The 25,287-nt window shown below is 45.1% G+C and overlaps 1 protein-coding gene across 1 annotated transcript in view; it reads left to right on the forward strand.

The window, feature by feature from the left end:
- Positions 1-5,400: 5,400 nt before the first annotated feature.
- The window catches only part of jazf1b (JAZF zinc finger 1b), a gene marked incomplete at both ends in the record, with an annotated part of 32,199 nt that continues 12,312 nt past the window's right edge, over positions 5,401-25,287 (forward strand). Inside the window, one exon of the mRNA XM_080541211.1 lies at positions 5,401-5,521. Within this exon, the coding sequence (XP_080397337.1) occupies positions 5,401-5,521 (121 nt within the window). The remainder of the gene's footprint in view (positions 5,522-25,287) is intronic.

Below are 25,287 nucleotides of genomic sequence, written 5' to 3' on the forward strand. Positions count from 1 at the left end.
CACACTAAAATGCCCTTTTGAGAGGTGAAATTAGAGGATGTGCCCTATTGGCTGCCCTTCCATGTTGTCCAGTAGGTGCCCTTTTTTTCTTTTCGCCCCTGCTGAGTCCTGAGTCCACCACTGCCTGACAGTCCGCTGTTTGTTTTTGTTCCCACAAATACTGTCCGACTATTTCATCTTCGAGTCTCATCGATATGATTCATGCGCAACTATTTTCAGCAATCTTACGTATACCATCATTTAATCCTCTACGAGTCCGTTTAACAGATTATGAAAAGGACACGATGTAAATAATGCTCAAGTACCACCGCCAGAATCATTGAAATGGATGCCTCAGTTATTGCACATTAACAGTGGCCCAGACAGCTGTATGGAGAGAAATCATTCAGGTTGAGGGTTGAGAGGGTGACCCGTCGGTGGTGGCGGCGACGCCTGGGCGTGATTTCGGAGGCCGAAGGCACCGGCGTGGAGCCCTCCTCAGTGGAGCCCTCCTCAGTGGAGCCCTCCTCAGTGCCAGCGATTAATGACTGTCTCCTCACACAGGGAGAGATGTTTAATGACTGTCTCCTCACACAGGGAGAGATGTTTACCGCCTGCCCCACGCCAAGCAGCCAGACTCGCTAAGAGCACTGTCACCGAAACAATAACGGGGGTCTGAAAAGCCTCCATAACTCAGAGCCCTCCCCGCCTCAGTGTTTTAACCAGAGCTTTAATCAACGTTTATGACATCCTTTTGTCCCTTTATTGCCTATATATTTCCCAACCAATCCAAACATCATGTCCCCGGAGAACTGGACTATTAATGGTAAAAGAGCCGATACAGTGTGGGGTCAGTGACCCTCACTAAAGGAGATTTGATCTATATATATATTGTACTACCGGGCCATTTTTACACTGGTGTGCTCCTCCACGAGAGGATTTTTGAATAAGATCACCTTGAAAAGATTTTTTTGATTAAGCAGACTCAATGAAGACAGAGGCTTAGATGCTGGGGCTATGCAGACAGCTTCTCTGTTTGATCTTGTTGATGGAATGTTACTGTCTCGCAGTGTTTATGTCTTTCCATACCTTGAGCAGTGTTGTGGTCGTGCCTGCAGGGATGGAAATGTTGAAGCGTAAAGAGATACATACTCCTTCCTCTTCACTCTGCCTACAAATGTCAATGCCTGCCTTAGGCAGAGCAAGTCAAGTACCCAATCAGACTGTATACACTCACCGAACACTTTATTAGGAACACTATACTAATACTGGGTAGGGCCTCCCTTTGCTCTCAAAACAGCCTCAATTCTCCGTGGCATTGATTCCACAAGATGTTGGAAGCATTCCTTTGAGATTCTGGTCCATGATGACATGATTGCATCACGCAAAGATTTTTCAGGTGCACTTTCAAGCTGTGCATCTTCCGTTCTACCACGTCCCAAAGGTGTTCTACTATTGGATTCAGATCCGGTGACTGGGAAGGCCACTAAAGAACACTGAACTTGATTGTCATGTTCATGAAACCAGTTTGAGACGACTTTTGCTTTGTGACATGGAGCATTGTCATGCTGGAAGCACCGTTAGACGATGTGTACATTGTAGCCATGAAGGGATGCACATGGTCAGCAACAACACTCAAATAGACCTGTGGCATTCAAGAGATGATTAACGAGCCCAAAGTAATCCAAGAAAACATTCCCCACACCATTACACCACCTGAATGAATGAGAAGGCGTACAGGAGTTCCTAATAAAGTGTCCAGTGAGTGTATGTTGTATTATGTTGTGTTATCTTTTTCATTCATCCTACGCACATTTATGTTGGCTTTAGTTTCAGAGGGGACAGGACATATGAAATATATTCTTGTGTGTGTATGTGAAGACAATGGAAAGTGATGAGAGCAAATTTCTGAATGTTATTATAATAATATAGTACCAGCCCAGTGGCCTTGCAGTTTGAGTGTCTGCCCTGAGATTGGGAGGTTGTAAGTTCGATCCCCGGCCAAAGACGATAAAAAAAGGTACCCGATGCCTCCCTGCTTGGCAGTCAGCATTAAGGGTTGGATTGGTGGTAAGACCCTGGGACATACCAGCGTCATGTCCAGGGGGTGTACTTGTACATCAAGCTGCCTCACACTACGGAAACAGGGCCATGGGCTCGAGAACCATCAGTTCTCAAGGCTACTTACTTATTATAATAATAAGGAAGGCATGAGATGGAACATTTTGATGTATTAAGGGGTTTGATGTCATGTCAGAGTACAGAACCGTTGAGGGAGCCTAATGTGGAATGATATGTTTAATGATATCCAGGTATGCACATAATGATGTCATTAGCAAGTTTTCAATGGTTTGTTTTTGCTTCTACTCTTTCAAGGGATCTGATTTCATGTGATGACATCTTGAAATTGCTCACTGCATTGCAGATTCAATATTTGAACTTGGTCTGTAAACTCTGAATGGCCTCTCTGCTCTACAACTTGCCAGATTACAACTGATAAATAAACAGAGCATATTGAGTTGAAATTCAAATAAATAATGTATTCCCAGGAGATTCTCTTGCCTGGTAAATCTCTGTTTCTGCTACTCCTTCTGTCATGCTTATTTGGGGGGATTTGTGGCATTTTCTTTGTAACCAGAAGCCCCTGTCTAGCACAGGTATGTGGGTTTGCAATGAGCATTTACGGACCGCAAGGCATTAGAGTGTGATTCTGTCAATACCCTGCAGTATATGGATGTCTGTGAAATGTGATTCCGTTCACATAGTATGTGGGTTGCCACAGAAGTTCAACTTCTTCACTAAATCGCTGGTGCAGAACATCACACACACAGCCATTACCTCATCTGGTTTTATGAGCTATAATGAATTGAGGAGTAGTGATTTCTGATTAGTAGCAGCTTAACTCATCAAGAACGACCGTCAATAAATAGTTGAGAGGCAGGGCCAACATTTCAAAAGAAAACCCTGGACTGTCTGGAACAGGGAGTGTAGTGTGATGTCATGCTTTCACAGTCATATCCCACACTGCTTTCCAGTACCTCTGGAAAAAAGCGGGTTTACCAGCGCCATGCTGCCTGCTCTGATACTGGGCCGGGTCCGATGAGGACCCATTACACACCACTGGGCACAGAACCAGTGCTGCACCAGGGCCAAACAAATGTGAAAGGGAAAGTAAGGAGAAAAGGTGGATAGGTACAATTTGACAGACTGGTGGTGGAGGGGGAAATATAGCTGGAGGTCAATTTTATTGTGCACTGTCAACGTCAAGGTCAATGCTCAGTAAATTCACGTGTTCAACAAAATCACACTGTGTGCAAATCACAACTATGCATTTAATTTCTGAAAAGATCTGAAATAAAACAACGTCTCAATTTGTTCTTTCTATTCAGTTTCAATCACGGCTCATGCAAGGTGTTTGCAGAATTTATGAGGTATAATCTAAACTCTTCTTAGCATTAATTATATCATACTTCATTATGTTTTTAAACCATTGCATGCACAAACAGCAGTTCCAGTGACAGTTCTTTCGGTTTTTTTGACACATACTGCCGCACTGTGGCCATTACCAAGAACTGCATGAACAGAGTAGGCTAGTGTATGCCAGACACTAACACCATAAAACCATCGGACATAAACATACACCAAGGTCTTGAAAACTCGCACTCCATAATATTCTACATCAATGTAATACTTTCCCACAACCAGAGCACTTTGTTTAAAACTACAGGTAAATTATGACAATTCACATGAAGTGTAGAGAAAGTCTATACTCTTCTTTGCCCAAAATATCATATCCTTAATGTGTGCCCCAGACTTGTTGAATAAGATTTGGGAGTAAAACTATATATATATGATGCAAGCATCACCATTATCATAGTACAGTCATAGTACAGTCATAGTACAGTCATAGTACAGTCGTAGTACAGTCGGTGTGTCATAAAGGCCCTCAGAGAAATGCACTGGAGGACTGTCTCCCTCAAACCAACCACACTCACACTACAAAAATAACATATATTAACCTATATAACTACTTGCACACTACCTGACTACTTGACTACTTGACTAGGCTACTTGACTACTTGTACTGTATCATATTGCATTTCATCTTATTGTACTTTGCACAGCATTTTGCACTATTGATTCCACTGTAGAACGACTGGTTCCGCTGTAGTACAACTACCATCACTTTATCAATTTATTACTTTATGACTTTACTTATTTTACTTCACTCTGTTATTAGGATTAAAAATATATATATATATATATTATTATGATTCATTTTGGATCTTGCTGCAATGCCAATGTTGAAGAACTTTGAAGGACACTTGTGTACTTGTACATTGGATGTAATAAAAAAAACTATTCTGATTCTGATAGATACATTGCTTGTGCAATTGTAATTGATAGACGAAATTGTTGAGTGTCAACATTGCCATTATCAACTTTTGATGTCTCTAAAGTCTTGGTTATGACGTCTCTTATGTGACGTCTCAACATTCTCTGGTGCTCAACAGGTAACGGCAATGACGTCAGTCAGCTGTGCGCGCACCTGGCCCCTCCTCCTCCACCCTTGTCCGCTCCGCTCCAGCTGCTACCGCCGCTGCCTGTCTGCCTGCCTGCCTGTCTGCCTGTCTGTCTGCCTGTCTGCCTGTCTGTCTGTCTGCCTGCCTGCCTGTCTGCCTGCCTGCCTGCCTGTCTGTCTGTCTGCCTGCCTGTCTGTCTGCCTGCCTGTCTGCCTGCCTGTCTGCCTGCCTGTCTGCCTGCCTGCCTGTCTGCCTGTCTGTCTGTCTGCCTGCCTGTCTGCCTGCCTGTCTGCCTGCCTGTCTGCCTGCCTGCCTGTCTGTCTGCCTGCCTGTCTGCCTGCCTGTCTGTCTGCCTGTCTGCCTGCCTGCCTGTCTGCCTGCCTGTCTGCCTGCCTGCCTGTCTGCCTGCCTGTCTGTCTGTCTGCCTGCCTGTCTGTCTGCCTGTCTGCCTGCCTGTCTGCCTGTCTGTCTGCCTGTCTGTCTGCCTGCCTGTCTGCCTGCCTGTCTGCCTGCCTGTCTGTCTGTCTGTCTGTCTGTCTGCCTGTCTGTCTGCCTGCCTGTCTGCCTGCCTGTCTGCCCGCCTGTCTGTCTGTCTGTCTGTCTGTCTGCCTGTCTGCCTGTCTGCCTGCCTGTCTGCCTGTCTGCCTGCCTGTCTGCCTGTCTGCCCGCCTGTCTGTCTGTCTGTCTGTCTGCCTGTCTGCCTGTCTGCCTGTCTGCCTGTCTGCCTGCCTGTCTGCCTGTCTGTCTGTCTGTCTGCCTGCCTGTCTGCCTGCCTGCCTGTCTGCCTGTCTGCCTGTCTGTCTGTCTGTCTGTCTGTCTGCCTGCCTGCCTGCCGCTGGGGTCTGTGCGATAGCTCCTCTCCTCTCCATATTCATGCAGCAGAGACCATTCAGAGACCATGACACTGACAGCCGTCGCCGCTGCCTCCTTCTTTTCCAACGCGTGCAGGTTCGGCGGTTGCGGACTCCACTTTGGATCTCTGGCTGAACTGATTGTCCACATTGAAGACGATCACATTGGTAAGGAACCGATCAACAATCTGTGCTGCAATGGCCGAGGCTACATGCACCAGCCCGCTCGGCAGCTACTTCCTGCGTCCTGACAGCGCTGTGGCTAGGTGTGGTGGTGTTGATGGGACGTGTTGTTATTTGCTGTGGTTTATCTACTTAGGGATTTAGAGAATGCATTATGTATTAAAATATTGTAAGTTCCACATAACCATTTCGCCTATGGATGCGCCAAATGGTCAACGCATTCCGCGTTTACGCACCGGACCTATGGAAGCATATAGCTGACTAAATTCAAATGCTAAGGCAATATGAGATTGCAATTGCATGTTCCACTTTTGCATGCATTCTTTCAGACAATATTCAAATTCAAATGCAATTCTAATGATTTGCATTTTCATTTTCATGTACCCGATGTGCACATTCGCTGTCAATATTAAAATGATAATGCAAAGCCATTTGACATTTAATTTCCAAAGTCATGCGCTGCTTTGTAGCTGACAAAATTCAAAAGTTCATTCTAATGTGCAAATGACTTTGCAATCCCAAAATAGCATATTCATTTGCCACTTTTGCCTGCGTTATTTGAGTCAATATTCAAATTGTAATGCAATAATGTGATACGCAATTGCATTTACATGTTCTAGGAAACACATCCGCTTTGTAGCTGACAAAATTCAAACTCTATGCAATTCGAACGCATCCGGGTACTTTGCTCTCCCGTCATGTCCACGACCCTTTTTGGGTGATAGACGTGGAGAAGTTTGACTGGCGGTCAATGGAAATTTCTGGTCTTTGCTACTTTAATCCGATAAAATAAGAAAACCGTAGTGCTTTTTAGATATTAGGAGCCCAAATACGATTGCCAGTTAGGCAAACTATTATATAGTGTCGTTGCCGATCAATGATCGACGTCGTTATATAGAGAAAATGTATGAAATAGGGGTTGATTCATCAGAGCAGTCATACGTCATCTCCCTGTCATCAGGGATTTGTCGATCTTTGATTTGATTTGCCGTGTAAATCCCCAGATGAGAGTGTTACATTAGTTTTCTTAAGATAGGATAATGAATAAATCTGTTCAATGGGCATTTGCCTACTGTTAATCAGTGCCTACTGTTAATCAGTAGCCTGTATGGTGTATATATGAAGATGTTATAGCTAGCTAGCTACGATTTATCATGAAAATAATGAACAGCAAGCTAGATCCAAAACTAGGGCCGGTGGAGGAGGGCAAGTGTCACATTGGACAGACTACCAAAACAGAAAAATAAAGTATCTTAACGACAGCAAAAGTGATGGATGTCAGAAATACATTACCTGGAGATTCAATAAGGTACTTTTATATGACAGGATATGGGTTAGGGTTATATGACACCCATAGGTGAAAGTGGGCCGGAACGGTCCGGTGCTGCGTTCCGGCAAGACTTTCTGTGCCGGAACGCCGTTGGGGGAAGAGATGCAGCTGCCTGTCAATCAAAATCCGATTGCTGCAGAGTGCAGAAGCAATCACCATTCACGATCCATAATTTCCAACAAGGAAACACATGGCTGACGTTATGTTTCGTTGCGTCTATTTTAATACCTTTGAAAAGGACATGTTAACCCGCTTTACAGTAGACCCGACGCGACGCGACGTGGTTGGGTGGGCAGCACTGGGCACTGAGACAGTCCGACCGGGATTACAGTCGCGCCGTATGGAAGCATAGTGGACTTTATTCAAATGTTAATGCAATTTGAGATTGCATTTGTATGTTCCACTTTTGCATGCATTCTTTCAGACAATATTCAAATTCAAATGCATTTCTAATGATTTGCATTTTCATTTTCATGTACCTGATGTGCACATTCGCTGTCAATATTAAAATGATAATGCAAAGCCATTTGACATTTAATTTTCAAAGTCATGCGCTGCTTTGTAGCTGACAAAATTCAAAAGTTCATTCTAATGTGAAAATTACTATGCAATCCCAAAATAGCATATTCATTTGCCACTTTTGCCTGCGTTATTTGAGTCAATATTCAAATTGTAATGCAATAATGTGATACGCAATTGCATTTACATGTTCTAGTAAACACATCCGCTTTGTAGCTGACAAAATTCAAATTTTCATTCTAATGTGAAAATGACTATGCAATCCCAAAATAGCATATTCATTTGCCACTTTTGCCTGCGTTATTTGAGTCAATATTCAAATTGTAATGCAATAATGTGATTAGCAATTGCATTTATATGTTCTAGGAAACACATCCGCTCATTAGAATTGCATTTGAATTTGAATATTGTCTGAAAGAATGCATGCAAAAGTGGAACATGCAAATGCAATCTCAAATTGCATTAACATTTGAATTTAGTCCACTATATGCTTCCATAAGCAAGCCGTGTTGCCAGATTGGGCTACTTTTGGTCACACTGGACGGGTGGATTCGGCAGCTTTTAGACTGGTTGGGCTGGAAATTGTCAATTCCATCTGGCAACCCTGGTAGCAAAATATGTGCATACGTATCTGGTACTGGTACTTTCAAGTCGCATCATATTACATATTACAATTTACAATACAAATACAACAATTGGGGGTCCCTCAAAGAAAATTTGGGCGCACTGCGCGCGCACAACATCAACCTCCAAGGCTTGATTCTGACCCAGGAAAAACCCTGGTATGTACTGTATAACATGATAGCCATCTATGCACTGTATTTTTATAAGATGATGACCAAGGGTCTTTCTGCTGCTGACCAAGGGGTTGAGTTCACTTGATGAGGCCCAATTTTGTTTTAGACTCTGTAGGCTACTGTATTTGTTTATTAAGACTTAATATATATTATCTGAATTTCTCTTGTTTTATCAAATGTTCCAATTATTTTCATTTCTTGTGCTGGTTTAAAATTGCAGGAAACTAGCACAAATAATTGTGTGGGAGAGAGGGGCCGCCGCTACCAAAACGTGCACAGTTTTGGGTCGCTCCACCACCAAAAACTCTCACTCCAAACTTTTGGTGAAACATGGCAGCCCTAAAGTGTTTCTAATTTCGACACCAACACCACGATGTGTGTGTTCAGGGATGCATGAAGCTGGGGGCAGGAGGAGAACAATATGAAACGATGAAGGTTGGGGTAGTAGCCTATAGTTCCTGTAAGAAACTCAAACCACTTTCACCCCTGATGACACCTGTAGCGAGATAGATAGATAGAGCCAAAAGTAAAAAGTCGCTGAGAGACGCAACCAGGGTCTGGCTGGTAATTGTATGATGCGCCAAACAATCCGCTGAGATGAAAAGTATGTTTTAGAGCATTTATTGAATAGAACAATCAAACTTGGCGACGTACAAAAATAATCCATAAGCGATCAAAACCAGAAAAATAACAAACAATGCATATAGAATATAGAATAGAATAGACCTTTATTGTCCTTGTACAGTTGCCTATACAATGAAATTGTAGTGGTTCTTCTGAAGGTGCAAAAACAGAAAAACATATTCACATATTCACAAACCTATACACATAACATATCACAAATATTACACACTAGACAAATTCAAAAGCGAAAATGCTATAAAACAAGCCAAGAGACAATGAGGTATGTGGTGTCAAGTGCAAATAAAGACAACAATATTAAGAAAATAAAAACAACTATAAAAGCAAGCTAAAAGACATGAGGTCAGAGTCTCATCATATGACTTCTCAATACGGTGATCAAGGCAATAAACAAACAAGTAAACTCACAATAAACCCAGCCTGTTATACTAAATACCCCCTAAATCATATTATTCATGCCTCCGACAACACCTCAGGCCTTTGGGTGGTTCATCCACATGGATGGAGGCAGACTGAAAGTCTGTAATCCTACTTTGATTGTTTGTTTATTGCCTTGATCACCGTATATGTAACACTCTCATCTGGGGATTTACACGGCAAATCAAATCAAAGATCGACAAATCCCTGATGACAGGGGGAGGACATATGACTGCTCTGATGAATCAACCCCTATTTCATAAATGTTCTCTATATAACGACGTCGATCATTGATCGGCAACGACACTATATCATAGTTTGCCTAACTGGCAATCGGATTTGGGCTCCTAATATCTAAAAAGCACTACGGTTTTCTTATTTTATCTGATTAAAGTAGCAAAGACCAGAAATGTCCATTGACCGCCAGTCAAACTTCTCCACGTCTATCACCCAAAAAGGGGCGTGGACATGACGGGAGAGCAAAGTACCCGGATGCGTTAGAATTGCATAGAGAGTTTGAATTTTGTCAGCTGTAAAGCGGATGTGTTTCCTAGAACATGTAAATGCAATTGCGTATCACTGAATTGCATAGAGAGTTTGAATTTTGTCAGCTGTAAAGCGGATGTGTTTCCTAGAACATGTAAATGCAATTGCGTATCACATTATTGCCTTACAATTTGAATATTGACTCAAATAACGCAGGCAAAAGTGGCAAATGAATATGCTATTTTGGGATTGCATAGTCATTTTAATTTTGTCAGCTACAAAGCGGATGTGTTTACTAGAACATGTAAATGCAATTGCGAATCACATTATTGCATTACAATTTGAATATTGACTCAAATAACGCAGGCAAAAGTGGCAAATGAATATGCTATTTTGGGATTGCAATGTCATTTGCACATTAGAATGAACTTTTGAATTTTGTCAGCTACAAAGCAGCGCATGACTTTGGAAATTAAATGTCAAATGGCTTTGCATTATAATTTTAATATTGACAGCGAATGTGCACATCGGGTACATGAAAATGGAAATGAAAATCATTAGAATTGCATTTGAATTTGAATATTGTCTGAAAGAATGCATGCAAAAGTGGAACATGCAATTGCAATCTCATATTGCATTAGCATTTGAATTGAGTCAGCTATATGCTTCCATACGGACCATGTTGTGGTTCGCTCGCTCGTGCGATTCTCGTCTGCAGCGCTAGGCCCGCGAGCTGTGTGGAGGAGAGAAGCTCCACGGTAGAGGTGGAGGAGGAGAGAAGCTCCACGGTAGAGGTGGAGGAGGAGGAGTAGAGAAGCTCCACGGTAGAGGTAGAGGTGGTGGAGGAGAGAAGCTCCACGGTAGAGGTGGAGGAGGAGGAGGAGAGAAGCTCCACGGTAGAGGTAGAGGTGGTGGAGGAGAGAAGCTCCACGGTAGAGGAGGAGGTGGTGGAGGAGAGAAGCTCCACGGTAGAGGTGGTGGAGGAGGAGGAGGTGGAGGAGGAGAGAAGCTCCATGGTAGAGGTGGAGGAGGAGGAGGAGAGAAGCTCCACGGTAGAGGAGGAGGTGGTGGAGGAGAGAAGCTCCATGGTAGAGGAGGAGGAGGAGGAGGAGGTGGAGGAGGAGAGAAGCTCCACGGTAGAGGAGGAGGTGGTGGAGGAGAGAAGCTCCACGGTAGAGGAGGAGGTGGTGGAGGAGAGAAGCTCTACGGTAGAGGAGGAGGTGGTGGAGGAGGAGGAGGTGGAGGAGGAGAGAAGCTCCATGGTAGAGGTGGAGGAGGAGGTGGTGGAGGAGAGAAGCTCCACGGTAGAGGAGGAGGAGGAGGTGGAGGAGGAGAGAAGCTCCACGGTAGAGGAGGAGGAGGAGGTGGTGGAGGAGGAGGAGGAGGAGGAGGAGAGAAGCGGATTCACCGACCGCCACGCGAACAGTTTACTCACCCAACCGACGTTCATGAAAACACTTTTCTAACACTTTTCATAAACGTTCAACATCATATAATGGCATATCATTTTAATGAATTCACATTTGCACACACATGTCTAATCATTTTGTAACCATTTCTTTACATGACATAATCAATATGCATACTACCGTACTATAACCTGCGTCAATTTATCGCATTGTTGTCAGTGAGATACATTGTTTTGTGATTGATTTAGCCCATCCCATGGACCAAGAGATGGATATTGGATTTCCATTGCAGTTTCAACTGCATTTTATAGAAGATAATATTGTGCACATACATTTAAGCTTTGGGTATTTTTTTGTGATACATGTAATGTAGATAGTTGCATTGTTTGAATGACAGTAAGCTCCTATTTGTACAAAGTAGAGTCATATTATTCACCAGATAATACATTATTGTGGATTGCTATCTAAATTAGTCTGTTTCCACATGGCTACTGTAACGTGTGTTGTTGCCCAGGTGTGCTGCCTGCTGTGCGAGTCACCGTGGGAGTCTGAATATGTATGAACCTTGATATGGGTCACAGGAAGCTTTCCTTTTCCAAGTACAGTGGATGAAAATGATGTCGTCCCTCAATGGAGGGTGATGGTTAGGTCAGAGTCACCTACGTACCTCCCATATTGCCAAAATGGTGTGTAGTTTGGATCATTCAATGTTCAGGGATATTGATTTATAGGTTGTTGAGTATCTCTCGTGTGTGTGTGTGTGTGTGTGTGTGTGTGTGTGTGTGTGTGTGTGTGTGTGTGTGTCTGGATGCATGTCTCAGATGGGTCAGTGACCACTGTACTGCAGTCAGACTTTTGGATAAAAATAAAAGTTGTCTTGCCCTTTCAGTTTCATCTCATCATGCTATGTAGCTAAAGCTTCAGAATCAATCATTTATGACCCCTGAGCCCCCTGACCACCACACTGAGGGGCTTGTATGGCTGTCAGTGAAGATAACACTGTGTCCTTGGCTAGAAGGCAGGGATGTAATCATGGTATGGGGGTGCAGAGCACATTAATAGCTAACAAACATGGAGGTTACCATGGTGATGTGTAGGCAGAGCAGCGATGCAAGGATGGGTCATCACCACCAGGCAATGATGTCCCACAATAGGCTTACAATTCAAAACGTTTGTGAGTGTGTGTGTGTGTGTGTGTGTGTGTGTGTGTGTGTGTGTGTGTGTGTGTGTGTGTGTGTTGGTGTGTGTGTGTGTGTGTGTTTGTATAATAATAATAATAATAATAATAATAATAATAATAATAATAATAGATTTGATTTAAAAGCGCCTTTCTCAAACTCAAGGACACAAAACAGAAGCAAAAAGAAACACAACAAACAAAAAGGCCATGGGGGGTCGTGTCAGTCAGGACCCAGGGGGGCCGTGTCAGTCAGGACCCAGGGGGGCCGTGTCAGTATCCCTATGCAGCTGCAGACCGGGGGGGTTACAGTTGAATGGTCTCTGTCCCCTGTGAAGAAGATGTCCGTGGATTTATTTATTGGATATCTATGACCAGGATATTTTTGGGAACATTTTGGATGCGTTCAGAAAGTGTCTCCTTTGAGTCTGTTGGCGCCAAAGGATTGGTGTTGTATTCATCTTGCCAACAGAGGGAGATATATACTTCTAGGAAGCTTTCATGACTTTAGTGCTAGAGGCACAACTTTAGCTGTTTATTAACCTTGGTTGTATACAGTAGTAGGGTACGCAGGAGGGAACGTCACAATGACTACTGGAGACATCATCCCCCAATGAAGACAAATAAGAATGCGAGCAGGAAGTCAGAAGTTAGAACTGACAAAGTAGTAGACTAACTGAAGGCTGATCAAAATGAACTTGTTTGTCTGGTTGAAGGATAGTCTGGGTTGTTTTCTGTGATGTAGGGCTAATTTCCAGTGGTTTCAATTTCTCATCTTTAGTTTCCAACGGTGGATATCCATCACCCAAACTCCACACACTCACTATTCTGTTATACAAGGCTGAGAAACAGCTTCCGTGAATCAGATATGTGTGTGGTGTTGTACAGGGTCAGATGTGTGTGTGTGTGTGTGTGTGTGTGTGTTGTACAGGGTCAGATGTGTGTGTGGTGTCGTACAGGGTCAGATGTGTGTGTGGTGTCGTACAGGGTCAGATGTGTGTGTGTGTGTGTGTGTGTGTGTGTGTGTGTGTGTGTTGTACAGGGTCAGATGTGTGTGTGGTGTCGTACAGGGTCAGATGTGTGTGTGTGTGTGTTGTACAGGGTCAGATGTGTGTGTGGTGTCATACAGGGTCAGATGTGTGTGTGTGTGTGTGTGTGTGTGTGTGTGTTGTACAGGGTCAGATGTGTGTGTGGTGTTGTACAGGGTCAGATGTGTGTGTGGTGTTGTACAGGGTCAGATGAGTGTGTGTGTGTGTGTGTGTGTGTGTGTGTGTGTGTGTGTGTGTGTGTGTTGTACAGGGTCAGATGTGTGTGTGATGTCTTACAGACGTACAGGGTCAGATGTGTGTGTGTGTCAGTGGCGGCTGGCCGATAGAGGGCGCTGGGGCGCCGCCCCCACCTTCACTTCCTCGTTGCGATTTGTAAAAGTTTTTTTTTTAAATAAACATTGTTTATTCACAAAATGCGGCTGATATTCTGTCGGCGCCTATCAGCATTCATTAAAAATCCTACAATACAATAAACATTTTTATCTGTGTGTGTGTGTGTGTGTGTGTGTGTGTGTGTGTGTAAAACTCACTGTTAAAATACATAGGGAGAGAACGCGGGGCGCCGTGTCAATGCAAGTCTATGCCAGGACGAATACTTTTCGCTTACACGTGAGCTGTAGCAGCGCTCCAATTGGCTGTCTCTATTTCTTGGCCAGGACGCACATTTGTGCGCCCTGGCCAAGAAATCTCCGGTTGTATTGCAGACAATGCATTATGCTGAGGACTCCCAACTTCCGGTTTTCCGGACTTCGGGCTTCCGGAGTATTTTAAATGAACATTCGTAATGTCTGTCTCTGATGTTCATGGTCAATTAAATCAGCCTATTTTGTGCAACTAATAATGTTCCCGCTAATGGGTTAACCAAGCAGCCTTGCACCTAACGTGCAAGCACCTATCTTCGAACTATTCATAGCAATATGCGCGGGGCAAGGCGGAGGTACGGGTAAACACGGCTCATGTTCTGTCATCAAAGGTAAGAGTTGGTTTTCTTTAACTCAGCTGATGCATTGTTGTGTTTCTGACATGGTCTGGTTGTGTTTCTGACATGGTCTGATTGTGTTACAGACATGGTCTGGTTGTGTTACAGACATGGTCTGGTTGTGTTACAGTCATGGTCTGGTTGTGTTACAGACATGGTCTGGTTGTGTTTCTGACATGGTCTGGTTGTGTTACAGACATGGTCTGGTTGTGTTTCTGACATGGTCTGGTTGTGTTTCTGACATGGTCTGGTTGTGTTACAGACATGGTCTGGTTGTGTTACAGACATGGTCTGGTTGTGTTTCTGACATGGTCTGGTTGTGTTTCTGACATGGTCTGGTTGTGTTACAGACATGGTCTGGTTGTGTTTCTGACATGGTCTGGTTGTGTTTCTGACATGGTCTGGTTGTGTTTCTGACATGGTCTGGTTGTGTTTCTGACATGGTCTGGTTGTGTTTCTGACATGGTCTGGTTGTGTTACAGACATGGTCTGGTTGTGATACAGACATGGTCTGGTTGTGTTTCTGACATGGTCTGGTTGTGTTTCTGACATGGTCTGGTTGTGATACAGACATGGTCTGGTTGTGTTTCTGACATGGTCTGGTTGTGTTTCTGACATGGTCTGGTTGTGTTTCTGACATGGTCTGGTTGTGTTTCTGACATGGTCTGGTTGTGTTTCTGACATGGTCTGGTTGTGTTACAGACATGGTCTGGTTGTGATACAGACATGGTCTGGTTGTGTTTCTGACATGGTCTGGTTGTGTTTCTGACATGGTCTGGTTGTGATACAGACTAGGGGTGGGCATCGACGATCGATAATTGATCGATAAGGATCTTGGTCGATCTTGGTCGATCACAAAATAAAACATTTGATCGACCAAATGTTTTATTTTGTGATCGACCAAGATCCTTATCGATCAATTATCGATCGTCGATGCCCACCCCTAATACAGACATGGTCTGGTTGTGTTTCTGACATGGTCTGGTTGTGTTTCTGACATGGTCTGGTTGTGATACATCATTGAATGTGTTGACCTGCTGTGATGTGTTGACCACCATCACTCTCCATCATCATCCATCATGTGTCTATGAAATAGATAGTTACTGTACTACTGACTGCAGCATTCATCTCTGCTCATTGATGTAGCCATGTCACACAGACACATAGTACACATATTCATCTGCTACCTTTATTAACCTGAGTGTAGCTGTGAGGCCTGTACTAGCCTTGTTGACTAGACTTCCTCCTTGTCTGACACTGGGTATTGGACCGTACCGACGTCCATAGACCGGTCACTCTTCCACCTCAGTGTCTGTAGTTGACAGGGTAACTTCTCCATGGCCCACACGGTCATTTTAAGGGTGAAAGTTGAAATTATACAATGGTTGTAATGCCAGTGCGTGTTTTATGGCGTGCACGCGAAAAAAAATCGTGCACGCGAAAGAGGGCCCCCCCGCCGCACTGCTGTGCCCCACCCAAATTTTGGGGCACCAGCCGCCACTGGTGTGTGTGTGTGTGTTGTACAGGGTCAGATGTGTGTGTGTGTTGTACAGGGTCAGATGTGTGTGTGTGTTGTACAGGGTCAGATGTGTGTGTGGTGTCATACAGGGTCAAATGTGTGTGTGTGTGTGTGTGTGTGTGTGTGTGTGGTGTTGTACAGAGTCAGATGTGTGTTTGTTTGTGTTTGTTTGTGTGTGTTTGTGTGTGTGTGTTTGTGTGTGTGTGTGTGTGTGTGTGTGTGTGTGTGTGTGTTGTACAGGGTCAGATGTGTGTGTGGTGTTGTACAGGGTCAGATGTGTGTGTGTGTGTCAGGGTTTCCGTTAACCGGTAATTCCCGGTCTTTGTCCGGTAAAATTAGTGGAAGTCCGACAAGTTGAAAACTCGTCGGACATAAATGTCCGGTGAAAATAATTCCCTCTAACCATTTTCAGCTGAGCACCAAACACACACACAGAACACTGCCCGAGAGAGAAGGACCCGCCCCCTTTAGTTAGCCTATAGGCTATAGGCTAACTAAAGGGGGCGGGTCCTTCTCTCTCGGGCAGTGTTACACGAGTGTGTGTGTGTTTGGTGCTCAGCTGAAAATGGTGTGCCGAAGCGGAGCGCTTTAACTTTATCGCACAATAACAAGGATAACAAACAAAACGGACAACATTTACACTAAGATGGAGACAAACTTCAGCGATATGATCTAACAGCCGGTCTTCAGGACGACATACAGACCCGTATGAGCTTACAGGGCTATCCCCTATCTATCTGAGAAAAGGCATAGCCTAGCCCTAGGCTGTAACATCGAACGGAAATTAGCCTATACGCATTGCAAGTTAATTTAAAGCCTATTTATTTTCAAAGAGTTTTATTCTATTTTATTTTATCTGATAAAAGGCATATGAACGGAAATTAGGCTAGCCGTGTCACGCCAGAAGCCTACATGCTTGCACTGTTACTGTTCAATAAAATGTTATACATCTAGACATTGTGGTATTTCTTTATATACGTATCCCAGACTGCCTATCAATTGTTTCTCAATAAACAGTTATGTTCTCCCCATTGTCATACTCCCGAGCTAAACGAAATGCCTTCCCAACCAGCGAGACCTGGTTATAGAAATGACGTTGTTTTATTGATTTAAAAAAAAGGGTAAAACTGGAAAGAGAAAATAGAAAACTCACATTAATCCCAAACAATTTAACAAACTTCAGTTAACGTAATGTGGAGTCCGTTCATTGATCGATGCTGTCTGTTCAGTTCCCAGTGAGGCGCCCGTTCAGCGCTGGATTTGACGCATGGCATAGCGCGCATGCGTCAAATCATGTTATATTATTATATATTATATAGCTCGCATCTAATCGTATCGGATGAGAAATAGACATTAAATGGCATATATAGGCCGCTACACAACAGTAATCACCGCGACAAACAGCTATATTAGATTTGAAAAAAAGAAATATGATTTTGAAAAAAAAAATTTATTATATTTTAATATGATGACCGGAATATATCACGTTTGTCCGGTAAATCGAATTCGTCCCGGACACGATGTCCGACGGCAAATTTTTCTAACGGAAACCCTGGTGTGTGTGTGTGTGTGTGTGTGTTACCTGAGGTAAACTCGTCACAGATCAACATGCCAGCCAACTAGCCAGACAATACAAACCACAGTTCCATTCAAAGTTTCACGTTCGAGCAACCGCCTCCCAAACCACGTGGACGAAACCTTTCGATACAGTTATATAAAATATGCTTTTTCCAACACTTTCACACATTCTATGGTATTCTAAGTTTCTGACCCGATCCGACGCCACCAGGGCCGATTGAAGCCGACTATTCCCAGCTGTCTTCTCTGTTGTTCTTGTTTGTTGCCTGACTGGCTTTAATATCCTCTTCCCTCTGATTGTGTGCCGTCGTACATATGTCCGAGGTGTTAGCCCGAGCTAGGAACGCTCCCAATGACTTATTGGGGAATAATAAGGCAATTAGTGTGCCCAGAGTGGAAAAACCCTGCCCCCCCCCCTCCCCTCCCCCGGTCCGCTGGCTTGTGCCCGCGTGAGAAGTGCGAAACCTGGCCCGTCCTTCCCAGAGCCGCCTGCGAAGGCTAATTACAGAGAGGGGCGGTTGGTTTGGCTTCCCTTCCTCCTCATCTGGCGGCCTGCTGCTCCAAACACGTTTGGCCTTTCTAATTAGGCGCCTGGAAAAACAAGCTCCGCATTCTTGTCCTCCCTCATCACCCTTTTTTTTCCAAAAGGCTGCCGTTTGGGACCGCGGACAGTAGGTGGCGCCGGTCTGTTGTTGTTGACGATGATTCCGTTTTGTGGTAATCGAGGCCTTATGTTCGTTGGCTTTGTGTTTAGGCCCAGCCTTGTGGTATGCAGTTAGGCTCGATTAGGCAAAGGCTGTGTTGGAAACGTGAAATCAGGTGACTACTGATTAACTTAACTTAGGCTACTACTGACTATCTGATTAAGTTAAGAATTTTTCGAATGTAGGCTAATTCTTACATTTCAAGGATTTGAATTGAAATGTTTTAAATCGAACCTTCGACGCGTTGAGAAAGTGGTAGATGAATTGGGCTTACGGTATTGGTTGAATGCGGCATGGCTTCAAGGGGATAGGGTTTGGGGGGTCCTTGGTTTCCTTTATCATCCACACTACATCTCGACTGTGACGAACGAAAAGCTGTTAATGGGACTATTGGTTGGTCCACCAAGTCCAATCCTCCCCTGACTACCTTGGGGAGGTTGATCAGAGCAGGTGCTCGTGGAGGCTGTGAGTGGGTGTGTGAAGAACCAGAGCTTTAAGCTATTTTAATTTTAGCCAAACCACCATGAGATCATTCTCCCCCGAATGAGAATTCTTTGTGGTCTAAGTGGTAAAAGTGACTGTGCGTTTTTCCCCCCACTGATGGTGGTTTACCTTGTGTGGGTAGTCCTACCTGTGTGTTATGTATGTAGTCCTACCTGTGTGTTATGTGGGTAGTCCTACCTGTGTGTGATGTAGCTAGTCCTACCTGTGTGTGATGTAGCTAGTCCAGGGGTCGGCAACCTTGAATGTTGAAAGAGCCATATTGGACCAAAAAACTAAAAAACGAATCTGTCTGGAGCCGCAAAACATTTTAAAGCCTTATATAAGCCTTATAATGAAGGCCAGTGGCGCCGGCAGGATTCGATTTCATGGTACGCACAGAAACGTAACAAAACTAAATAGCGCAGACTAGCCTACAATATACATAGGTTGGATGATTGTATCACCTATTCATAGTTTGCAGTCACGTGACTGGCACAGAGCCCTGGCGGCCAAAACATAGTGGAAACTCTGTAGAACTGCAGCACTGACCTGTCATTTTCCCACCTGTTTCAAGCAACGATTATTTAGATCACCTCTCAAAAGAAGAAAAACTAAGATATGTGAACAAATTACAAATTTTGGACACTTGCGATCCATATAGAGCACCCGCCGCAGTATTTCAATCACTAAAAACAGCGACGTCGCTGCCAGAGCTGCAGTTCGGTGATGTTTACATACATCTTGTGGAGAATCATTCCCCTCACACTGCCGCCAGGATGAAAGCGTACAAAAGTACAGACAGTTATCTGTTTTTTCGATCTGGATGGGTCAATAATGCTAATGTTAGCTAGCTAGGTAGCTAAAGGAACTACACAACCAACTCCAAGCTGGTAGCGTCCACAAAAACAAACCATGTCAGAACGATTATGCAAAGATAATGACTAAAAATAGAATAACTAGGCTAGTCAAAGTCAAAGTCAGCTTTATTGTCAATCCAATATATGTACAGACATGGATTATATGTACAGTCAATCCAATATATGTACAGACACAAGATTAAAAAATAACTATATATTAAAAAATACTAGATAAAAGATTTGAAATGTGCGGTACAATGTACAGGGGTGGAATACAACATGAACAATGACAATAGTGCAATAGTGGTAATTGGCTCAGTATAATAGAGTAAAGTGGCTAAGTAAATAATTAAAATAATCAGTGTTTACTTGAGCTTATCTTTGACACGTCTAATAGCACAAATCCACAATCTTCTCCTCTCTGGGTTCTTTTTCTGACGGAATTCTGTAGAAGCACAACCCAGGGTTGTCTCCTCGTCGGTTAGTGCACCCGATTGCACAGCAACTATCCAGCATTTTATCAAACAACTAATTACTTGGTAAAAACCTGATAAAATAGCTGGCAGGCAGCGGAAGAAAGATTTGTTTTGCCCGCCAGGTGGGCGTTCCCCTTATGCCATGATGACACGTGCAAACAATATGGTGACAGCGCACCTGGAAACACAGATGAAAACAGCCCAGGTGACAGCGCACCTGACACATGGGGGGAACAAACAAAGGGCCTATTTGGTGACACTGTGACAGCGCACCAGTACATAGGCTAGCACCGAAATGAGAGTTTTGCACTTACGACGGAGGACGAGGTAGCAGGCCTAGCTACACAGCTAGCTACCGTAGGGGGCTCGTCACCGTGTAGCTGACTGCTGCTGGCGCCTTCGCTGGTGTTGCTCTCTTCGCATATTTTCTTCCCTCTCCCAAATGCCTGAAGAAGGCTCAACTGTCTTTAATACATTTTCAAAATCACAGACACTAGACAGCTAATTAGGAAGCTAGTTGAGCTAGTTGAAAATAATTTGAGCGCCAGAAATCAAGATCAAATGAGTGACAAGTCAAGTCAAATCAAATCAAATCAAATGTATTTACAGTAGTGACAGTGATGTAAACACCAATCATTGGCCTTTATGTAATGTTTCAAACTAACGGGTTGGGTGATTGGCTGAAGGCAACGTGAAAGAGTTTATTAAGCACGTTTATTACAGAAAAAAAAATACTTTAAAGAAAATTGTACACACAGTGCGTACAGCCTGGATTCCGGCTGCCGGCGCCACTGATGAAGGCAACACATGCTGTAAGTGTCTATATAAGCTATAATATTAGCCTACTATCAAAATTACTAAGTAGGCTAGAAATACATAAGCCTTAGCACATATGATATGCATACAACCGAATGCAAACGTATTGTGCTTTACAAAAGTGAAACACTAGGATAGCGTAAAGGGGGTCTGGGGGGTTCCCCCCAATTTTATTTTTTAACAGAGTACCGTATTTTCCGAACTATAAGTCGCTCCGGAGTATAAGTCGCATCAGTCAAAAAATGCAACATTAAGAGGAAAAACCCATATATAAGTCGCACTGGACTATAAGTCGCATTTATTTAGAAATATATTTCACAAAATCCAAGAACAGACATTTAATCTGGAAAGGCAAGTTTATTCAACTACACAATAGCACACAGAACAACAGGCTGAATAGAAGTCCGGTATGTTAACATAACACATTAACAGTTATTCAGCAACACAATAGCATAAAGAACATACCTGGGAGGCTGAATAGGCTAAATGAACATAACAAGCCAGCGAGTCCAACAAGCAGTGAGCAAGTTCACCAAGCTACCGTTTGCATAGCTTCAACAAGCTAATGTTTTAGATAACTTCTTCAGGGGTTTTGGAGCAGCATATAGTTGTCACAAGCCCAGAGCGGCCCAGAGCGCCCTCTATCGGCTCTAGACGGTAATGTTTACTCCTTGGTTCATGTCAGTCAGTATGAAATTATATATATTGATATATAAGTCGCACCTGACTATAAGTCGCAGGACCAGCCAAACTATGAAAAAAAGCGCGACTTATAGTCCGGAAAATACGGTAGACGCAATTTTGTGTATTCTGGTGCCTTTTAACAGGTGGGTTGATACTTTTATCTGGCTATGCTAGCCTGAGAAAAAATATGGATACGTTTGTCATTTCATCCGGAGGAAGTGAGCAAACCAAGAGATCGTCAGCCAAAAAATAGAAAAATCTACAGACTGTAGACTCCAGTACCAAATGAAAACTAGCCTCCCTTGTCCTCTTTTCACTATTTTAAGTTAAACCCTCAGACCCACAGGAACGCCGGCGCTCCCAAATATCATACCTTCTTTAGAAGTTCATAATTCGGAAACGGTTTGAGCTAAAGACAAGCCGCTTTTTGCATTTAAAAGAAGCCAAATAGCGCTCACTGGGAAGATCCCGTTCATCGATGTGCGTCGCCGATGTCTGTATATAAATCTATGTGGATAGTTTCTTGCTTTGCCTGCCGCAGTACTTCGTCAATCCCTGTGGATATAGGTCTACTCTTGAAAAAAACCTGTCACATCCAGTCACATCCATGTTGGGTCCAGTCAAAACTTATAATACTAGTCATGTGCCAACATATCCGAATCCTATTGGCCCTCGTACAACATTACAGCGTAAACAGGGAGTTGTAGTTCAAGGAGAGAGACGCGGCAACGTAAAAAATAAATAATCGTTGTTAATTTCCATATGTAGGAGGTAGTCCTACCAGTGTGTGATGTAGGTAGTCCTACCTGTGTGTTATGTACAGACAGAGAGCTGTGTGTGTGTACGTGTGTGTGTGTGTGTGTGTGTGTGTGTGTGTGTGTGTGTGTGTGTGTGTGTGTGTGTGTGTGCGCGCGCGCTCTGTGCTGCCGGGGCTGATGGTGGTGTGAAGTGTCCAGGGTTAGGGCCCTGCTAAACAATGGGCCTGCTTGTATGTAGCTCTTCCACACAGGGGGGCTCATTTAGGAGGTTTTGGAATGCCCCCCCCCCACACCCCACCCCCCCTCAAATCTCGAGCGGAAATAATAAATTTGGGAAGTTCAAACTGGCGCCCCGATCTCTGCACCTGGTGGACCTAATTACATCCCCCCCACCCCACCGCGACACCCTCGCCCCACTCTGCCCCTGTCGCTGCTCACTCTAGTGGAGGGGGGGGGGCGGTAACAGAACAGGCTTTATGAGCGATCATGTGCAGGCTCTGTTGATGTTACACTGACTCAGGGTATCTGGTTTGGGTTGTAGACCATACGGTGTGTGTGTGTGTGTGTGTGTGTGTGTGTGTGTGTGTGTGTGTGTGTGTGTGTGTGCGTGCGTGCGTGCGTGCGTGCGTGAGAAACATGCACATCTGTGTGTCATGAGATGAGCGTATGTGTTCCTCCACCCTGGTGGGTCAGTAGTCTGTCTGTCTGTCTGTCTGTCTGTCTGTCTGTCTGTCCTGTGACTCAGGTTCATTTCCTCTGTGTTAGTCAGGTCTTAATGCGTTCCCTGTGCCGCCCCTCTGGGTAACGCCCCCCCCCCCCCCGCTGCTCAGCCCCGCCATAAACATGTCACCATGACCCTCGCCCACCCGCCGCTATCCCATGGTGCACTGGGGCCGAGGGGGGTGGCTGCTGGGATAGGTGACACGTTATGCTGGGCTGCCATGTCATCAGTGAGGGTTTCAGTAAACAACCTTATGAGTGCAGCGGACTGCAGGGACAGAGACACTGAGGGGGTGACTGTGGAGAGAACAGATTGTTTAGTTAGTCAAAAAGAAGTGATGCATGTTTACTGGAGTTGTTCCTTTACTCTCTCTCTCTCTCCCCCTCCCCCCCTCTCTCTCTCTCTCTCTCCCTCTCTCTCTCTCCTCTCTCTCTCACTCTCACTCTCTCTCTCTCTCTCTTTCCCCTTCTCTCCCTCTCTCTCTCTCTCTCTCTCTCCCTCTCTCTCTCCCTCCCTCCCTCTCTCTCTCTTCCACTATCTCCCTCCCTCTCTCTCCCTCCCTCTCTCTCTCTCCCTCTCTCCCTCTCTCCCTCCCCCTCTCTCCCTCCTTCTCTTTCTCTCTCTCTCTCTCTCTCTCTCTCTCTCTCTCTCTCTCCCTCTCTCCCTCCCTCTCTCTCCCTCCCTCTTTTTCTCTCTCACTCCCCCTCTCTCTCCCTCTCCCCCTCTCTCTCTCTCCCTCTCCCCCTCTCTCTCCCTCTCTCTCTCTCTCTCTCTCTCTCTCTCTCTCCCCCTCTCTCTCTCTCCCTCTCTCTCTCTCTCTCTCTCTCTCTCTCTCTCTCTCCATGTGTAATCTCTGTATCTCCAGGTGAGGTGTGTGCTGATGTGAACATCAGGTGAATGTAACCAGCCTCTGACAGCCCCCCCCCCCACTTAGACCACCGCCGTGGACCACCTCTGTAGCCCCCCCCCTCCTCCTCTCCAGGCGGCCAGGCCCAGATCCTAATGGCGGGGCTGGTGGTGGGGTGGGGGGGGGGGGCGGGGGGGCCTCTGCGCTGGTGGCCCCAGAGAGGAGTGGTCCAGGGGGGGGGGGGGGGTGGCTCTGGAGAATTGCTCCCCCCCCCCCCCCCCACCGGAGGTGTGTGTGATTTACAGTGTGCGGGGGTAGATTGATCCGGAGCTAATTGAGCAGCCCCCTGCCCTGCTCCTGGACTCATTAAGACTCTCAGGGAGGACTTCCCCTCACACACACATGAACACACACACATGAACACACATGAACACACATACACATGCATGAACACAGACACACAAACACACACACATACACAGATGCATGAACACAAACAAACACACACACACACACACGCTCCTCCCCCTAGCCCCTCTCAGAGCACTCTCTCCATCACCTCCATGATTTTTGGCGGGGGGGGGGGGGGGCGGTGGGGGGCGGGGGGGGATTATGTGGTTCTGAATGTGTCTTTGGTTTCTTTCTGTCTCGGTGCCTGTGTGAGCGGGGCGGGAGAGGAGAGAGAGAGAGGGTGTGCGGTCCTTTTCACAGCAGGTAAATCACCCTTAATGAAACACTCGCCCAGGAGCAGGGAGCTCAGAGAGAGTGGGGGGGGGTCTCCTAGGGTCTAATATACCCTCCTACCACCTCCCTCTGTCTCCTAGGGTCTAATGTACCCTCCTACCACCCTCCCTCTGTGTGTGAGAGAGAGAGAGAGAGAGAGAGAGAGAGAGAGAGAGAGAGAGACAGAGACACAGAGAGACAGAGACAGAGGGGATGACATGCAGGACATCCCTGCAGTTGCGCGGTCGACGTTTAACCCGCTACGCCACCTAAGTGCCCCTTTTTAACATTGTTTAAATGTGTAAACCTGAACCTGCCATACAGGCCCATACTGAAGCCCTACAGACCCATACTGAAGCCCTACAGACCCATACTGAAGCCCTACAGACCCATACAGAAGCCATACAGACCCATACTGAAGCCCTACAGACCCATACTGAAGCCCTACAGGCCCATACAGAAGCCATACAGGCCCATACTGAAGCCCTACAGACCCATACTGAAGCCATACAGACCCATACTGAAGCCCTACAGGCCCATACTGAAGCCATACAGGCCCATACTGAAGCCATACAGACCCATACTGAAGCCATACAGGCCCATACTGAAGCCATACAGACCCATACTGAAGCCATACAGACCCATACTGAAGCCATACAGACCCATACTGAAGCCATACAGGCACGGCCAGATCTGGGCGATGTGTGTCCTGGTCCAGAGAGGAATGTGGTTGAGGTTTAGAGACGCCCTCTGAAGGGACGTTAAAGGCGTTGGGGAGAC

The sequence above is a fragment of the Nansenia antarctica genome (genome assembly GCF_963989245.1).
Source record: "Nansenia antarctica genome assembly, chromosome: 10".
NCBI lineage: Eukaryota > Metazoa > Chordata > Actinopteri > Argentiniformes > Microstomatidae > Nansenia > Nansenia antarctica.